Source organism: Pterocles gutturalis, unplaced genomic scaffold, assembly GCF_000699245.1.
Source record: "Pterocles gutturalis isolate BGI_N339 unplaced genomic scaffold, ASM69924v1 scaffold44771, whole genome shotgun sequence".
NCBI lineage: Eukaryota > Metazoa > Chordata > Aves > Pterocliformes > Pteroclidae > Pterocles > Pterocles gutturalis.
In genome coordinates, this window is record NW_010107163.1 from 8166 (window position 1) to 14400 (window position 6235).

General features: G+C 52.2%; 1 protein-coding gene across 1 annotated transcript in view; it reads left to right on the top strand.

The window, feature by feature from the left end:
* Nucleotides 1–1041: 1041 nt before the first annotated feature.
* Nucleotides 1042–6235, top strand: part of LOC104472361 (bestrophin-1-like) — an 8467-nt gene continuing 3273 nt past the window's right edge. The window contains exons 1-5 of the mRNA XM_010088003.1: nt 1042–1193; nt 2041–2135; nt 2528–2761; nt 3722–3876; nt 4942–5019. Coding sequence (XP_010086305.1) covers nt 1042–1193; nt 2041–2135; nt 2528–2761; nt 3722–3876; nt 4942–5019 — 714 coding nt within the window. The remainder of the gene's footprint in view (nt 1194–2040; nt 2136–2527; nt 2762–3721; nt 3877–4941; nt 5020–6235) is intronic.

Consider the following 6235-nt stretch of genomic DNA (forward strand, 5'->3'; position numbering starts at 1 on the left):
ATAATTAATTAGGAACCAAGGGATCATTGACCTATCTGCTTGGCATAGATCACACTTGTTTGTTTGTTTGTTTGTTTTTCCACAAATTTAAGTTTCTATGAATGTGGGTCTGATTATTAATTGATGATAAAGAATTATTTATCCAGGGTTAGAGTAGGAGAACTGCAATGGGGATGCTGCATGATTGGAAGCATTTCATAAGCCTGAATGCCATTTTCATCCAGCGTGATTTATTGTGCAACGTATGGCTGAAGGAGAGGGGAGGTGGAGTTGCTGGAATTTGTGCTGTGTGAGCCTGGCCAAACTCCATCCCTCAGTTCTCTAACAGGGAGAGCTGTTCTGCCTGCAGGACTGGGACCAGCATCGTCCAGGTATGGCCCCCAGCCCAAATTTAAAGACAGCTATACCTGTTGAGCAACCGCTACAAGAACTGTCAGATCCCCTGGGGTAGCTTCCTCTGGATCAGCACCACGAAATCTCGCCTTTTTGGGGTTTGTGCTTTCCTTTGGGTTTCTTGTTTTTTCTAGCAGTATTCCAGGAAGACGCTTTCCGCCAAGCAGATTTAGAGAAACCACATATTTGAAGCAAATACTATGAGAGAGAAAAAAAATACAGTCATCAACTTTGGATTTTGTGACCCTGAGAATTAATCTGAAACAACTGTTTTGTGGAAAGGAGTAGCACGTGGGCTCTGTCCACTCTGACCACCCAGCCCCACTTCAATGCTGTTATCAAACATAAGAAACCAGGGCTCCAACAGATGGTATATTCTCTAGCATTGTAACCAGCTCACATACAGCTCAAAGACAGGACAAAGATGGCAAGCTCATCAAATTAATTGCCTACCATAAATTTCCTCCTGGTTCTCTATGTCACCAACTTCATCTTTCCTGTCTTTTGATCTCAGCTCATTGTTTCTTTCTCTCTTCCTTCCATCTTGCTTGTTTGCTGGGACACTTGAGGTGGCCGTTCTCCTCCCTCTGTGCAGGTTTGCTGTCTGCTTCAACATCTGCTCCTTTGGTGTCTCCACCAGGATCAGTGATGACAGTGACATACACCAACCGCGTGGCTGACGCCCGCCTAGGCACCTTCTCGCAGCTCCTGCTCCAATGGAAAGGAAGTATCTACAAACTCCTCTACTCAGAGTTCCTTATTTTCATCTCTCTCTACTTCACCATCAGTCTTGTCTACAGGTAAAGCATCCTTCCACCCTGACACCAACACAGCCCCTCACCCTCAGCCTGTCCTGGAGCAGGACAAGGCAGCAACGCAGGATTGGGACAGTGGTCCTGGTGAAGAGGAGCTGGCCAGCCACTCGCCAGCCGCAGGAGGAGTGGAAAGGTCCTTCCTCACCGCTCCAGTGTGCCTTAGCAGCTGACAAGTCTCTTTTTCTCTCCTGGGAAGGAACGTGGTTTCTCTTCCCTGGGATGAAGTTGCGTTTGATGATTACCTGCAGAAGAATGAGGTACAGATCGGTGGAGACCAGGGCTGAACTCCTACTGGAGATGTCCCACAGCAAGGAGGTTTAGGAGAGAGTTTCCCTTGTTACACAACAGGCAATAACTTGGGTACATTTCTGATATCAGCTCTGGGACAGGGATAAAGCAGCTGTACTCCGTGGCTGGTCTGGTTTTGGTGAGGCACGACAGGGAGCTCCCCTGGCTGGTTTGATCACAGACACAGCAGGAACTCACACAAGAGCGGAGCTTGGACTCGCAGGATGTTAAGTGACCTGGGGTGCACATGCAAGCTCTGGGGCAAATCCTTGCTACCACATAGCACTCTCCCGAGTGAGAAAAACAGGAGCAGTCCCTGACATCAGACTGAATTGCCTACCACACACTCTCTGTAAGGGTATTTTGAGGAGGAGGCTGATGTCCCAGGCTCACGGGGAGTGTTCACTCACATCATCCCCAAACTCACGGCGTGGCAGTGTTGTGACTGCTCATCCTTGGCTTCCCTTGCCAGCCTCCTATCCCAGTCGGCCCAGCAGGGCACAGACTCTTCTTTGAGGCTTACGCATCTGTTTCTCCCTTTCAGGCTGATCCTGAGCGAAAGCCAAAGGCTGATGTTCGAGAAACTGGCGCTCTACTGCAACAGCTATGCTGAGCTGATCCCCGTGTCCTTTGTGCTGGGTAAGGAGCTCTGGGAACACATCAGGAGGGGAAAGGGATGGCATTTCCTCTCCCTGGCTTGACATAGCTCTGCAGGCAGGCAGGATTCTCTCAGCAGATCCCTCTGCCTTTGTAAAACTCCTCGAGGAGAACACATCACTCCACGTTGCAGTGGTGAGGTTTGCCCCCAGCACACAGCTGGCACCGGCCAGAGGTACTGGAGTGTTCTGGGATCTGCCAGGAGGGCAGGCACCAAATAAACTGTGAAACCCAGACTCTAACTTTAGCATGGAGATCTGAATCTCCCTCCAGGCATGCCTGCACCCACCCCTGGATGAGCAGTGACTCCCTGCACACGGGCATTTCCATCTCCCCCTCCTTTAGGACGGCTAATTTGCTCCGCTCACCTCTAGGTTTCTACGTGGCTCTGGTGGTGTCCCGCTGGTGGGCTCAGTACGAGAGCATCCCGTGGCCTGACCGCATCATGAACTTGGTCTCCTGCAACGTGGACGGGGAGGACGAGTACGGGCGGCTCCTGCGACGCACCCTCATGCGCTACAGCAACCTGTGCAGCGTGCTGATCCTGCGCTCGGTCAGCACCGCTGTCTACAAGCGCTTTCCCAGCATGGAGCACGTCGTGAGGGCAGGTCAGTACCGCTGCTGCCTTCTGCACAGCTCTGGTGCCAAGCAGACAGCAGCACTTTGCTGCTGTTTTGGGGGGCAAAGAGCCCTGGAAATGGCCACGTGAGCTGCAGGCTGGAGATGGGACAGAGCTGCGATGTGCTCAGCTGATGTCTGCAGCGGGTGCTGAGCATCTGCTCACACCCTAGCTATGCTCTTCTGAGATAATCAACTGTTTCTTTCCCTGTTGAACAGCAGGATTGTTCCTGCTAGTGGCTGGAAGGCTTGTTTGAAAGATGAAGGATCTCTGCCCAAATTTTTTACATAAGGAGAGTGTCGAGATCCGGTTTGTGAATGCTGCAGGTCACAAGGCAGCCCTGGCTGATTAGATTCGGGTAACTGTGCTGCAGCAACTTCACTGGGAGCTGCTCGCCCTGCACTGAAAGTGTGCATGGGAAGAGAAGAGCTCTCAGGGCAACAGGTTTCCACTGGGCAGGTGGGAATTGGAGCCTCTGACCTTAATTGCTGGGCTCCCTGCATCCTCTCTGAAGATGCTCCTCGAGGTACCAGGGCTCCCAGTCTGCACCTGCCCTTGTAAACTGGGTTTCCTTTGCAATCCAGAGAGAGAAACAGGCTCTTCTAGGCCACAAGTCATTCTTTTCCCAACAAATGTCTGTGTAGACCAGGCACTGCACCCTCAGCAGTACTTTATCTCCCTGCTGACTGTGATCTGCTCAGATATGCTGCAGACATCCAAGGTGAAATGAGTAAAGCCTGCCTCTCACGCTTCTGTAACTCACGGTTTTAACTGGAAGACTTGTCCTCCTTCTATGTCTCTCCCAAAGGCTGAGTTCCTGAGGCTTTGCCATGATTTTTAAGGAGCACTAAGGTGGCCAGCTGAGATTCAGATGTTTTCATTTCAGTCCAGATCAATTCCTTTCTGCCCGCTATGGCCATCCCTCTCCCATCTACTCTTTTCCACCCAGGTCTCATGACACCAGAAGAGCACAAGAAGTTTGAGAGCTTGAATTCCCCCCACAACAAGTTTTGGATCCCGTGTGTGTGGTTTTCCAATCTGGCTGTGAAGGCAAGGAACGAGGGGAGGATCCGGGACAGCGTGCTACTGCAAGGCATCCTGAATGTGAGTGGCAGAGACAATGGGCAACTGTTTGAGATCCTCCTCCAGTCCTCTGGGCGGAACTACAGGGATTTCCAGAGGTCAGGCAAGGAACAGAAACGGTGAGGTGGGACAGCAAGCCAAGCCTGTCCCTGGGGATATGACATTAACTTTTATGGGAAATACCCCCACTGCCACTCTCCAGCTCGTGCCTGAACAGAGCTTTTCACGACCTGCTGACACGGTGGCAATGTCACATACGTTAGAGGCGAGGGGAATGTGACATCTTCCTCAAATGGGGGACTGGGGGGAACCATGGGACTCACATCTAGGTGCGGTAATGAGACACGCATGTAGCAGGTCCTTGATCCGCATTCCTCCAGCCTTCACGCACCCCAGAGCAGCCAACAACAGCGGCCAGTGGAGGTCTCTAGGATACAGGTGGAAAGCTGCAAGGAAGCACCTGGAAGAGATCAGGAGAGGTCAAAAGCATCCCCAACAACCAAGGTCCCTGTAGAAAACTTGACTATTGAGAACTCTCAGATAGTCCTGGGCAGAAGGTCATGCTCCACAGGCAAGACTTGGCCACGATCCCTGCCCAGCTGCAGAGAAAAAGGGTCCAGAGCAGCTCATCCTTCCTGATATTCACGTGTAGAGAAAGTCACGTGAGATTCATCTGCCCAGAGAGAGATGTTTCCCTCTGGGCTATTTATCTAGACTCACTGTATAGTCAGGGGAGAGGAATGGGTGCTCCTGAGATGTTCTTTGCCTCACCTGCTGGCTGCTCATTTTGCGAGGAGATAAACTCTGCTCTGAAGTGAGCTAGGAAGGGATCTTGGGCTCAGATGGAGACACCCAGGCAGCGAGGAGTTCCTCCAGGGCAAGCGTGAGACCCTGCTGGTGGTCTGCTGGGGTAAGACTGGGCACCAAGGGAGCAGGAGTCCTGGCTGAGCCCCCCCTTCCAGAGGAGGCGTGAGAAGGAGGGAACGGGCTGGAGCAATAGAGGGCAATGGGGCCAGAGGGGCTCAGCGTCCCCAGCGAGGTGATGCCACGTTCCTGGTGACAGGCCATTCCTTTCCCCCACTGCAGGAGCTCAACACCTTGCGCAGCCAGTGCGGGCGACTCTACGGGTATGACTGGATCAGCATCCCCCTGGTCTACACACAGGTGAGAAGGGATCCCCCACACCTCCTGCCCCATGGGGCACCCCTGTTTACACCCATACACAGGGACTATGCTGACACAAGATACACCTGAACCCTTGCATACGTCGCTCAGCGGCTCACCCTCCCCTTATTTCCATAACCTGGATACAGCCACCTCTGTCCAGGGATAACTACCCATGATGTGTGCCACACGGGTACGCAGAACACGCAGATCTGCTCCCTGCGCTGCTTTACATTTTCTTTCTAGACCCTGCACCCTGCAGCACTTTCTTCCTCCTCAGCAGAGCTGAGATCTGTCTCCCAGTAAAGCTGCTGCAGCAGGAGCTGCGCCCCATGTGAGAGCTGTGTACATGGACTCAGATGGTTAATTGCTCTCTCCATGAAAACCCAGGCAGACACTTCGGCACCAACTTGCTCCTTTGTCTTATACAATCCAGCTGCTCAGATAACACTAATGCACTTCACTGTGAAATGGGAACTGCTTCCATTCCTGCAGTGCTGAAGGTTAATGCTGGGAAAATATATTCCTGCACACTGGGAGCAAAAGCAATATCGTAGCATGTCTTTGCCCCCTCTGCAGAACACGACCCATTTTTTTTAAGGCACCCATCCACAATGCAAAGTCTGTCACTCCAAGCACTCGCTGTCCTGCCTGTCACCAAACAGCCCTGCGCTGTTCACCCAAGGAGCTGCATGGTGAGCTCCAGAGTCTCGTGATGCTGCATGTTTGTTTTGAACCCTTTGCTTGTTGCATCAAGAGACCATGCAAGAGTCTCAGCTGCTTTTAATTTGAAAAGGGGAAGTCTCCAGTCCCGTGATTACAAGAACAAAACTCATAGTAGTCTGAAATCTGGGCAAGCAAATAGGCAAATATAAAAAAGACCCAGCACGAGGACCAGGAAGGAGCTAGTCCAGAGCCGGCAGCGCTGCCAGGGTTCCCCTCCCTGACTTGGAGGTGGCCTGCCAGCATGGACTGAGCCCCGAGGGGCTCGAGACAGCTTTCAGGAGAGGCAAGGACAAGAAAAAAAGAGTTCACAGCACCCCTTGCTTCAGCAGCAGAACAACTGTGCAGCCATGCGTTGGTTGTTTAAGCTCTTTCCATCCGGGATGTCACGTGCTTTCTCAGCCAGCGTGACGCCTCCACGGATGTTATTGCAGGGACACCTACATGGATGTCATTCCAGGGACAGCACGGGATGAAATGCAGTGCATGCAAC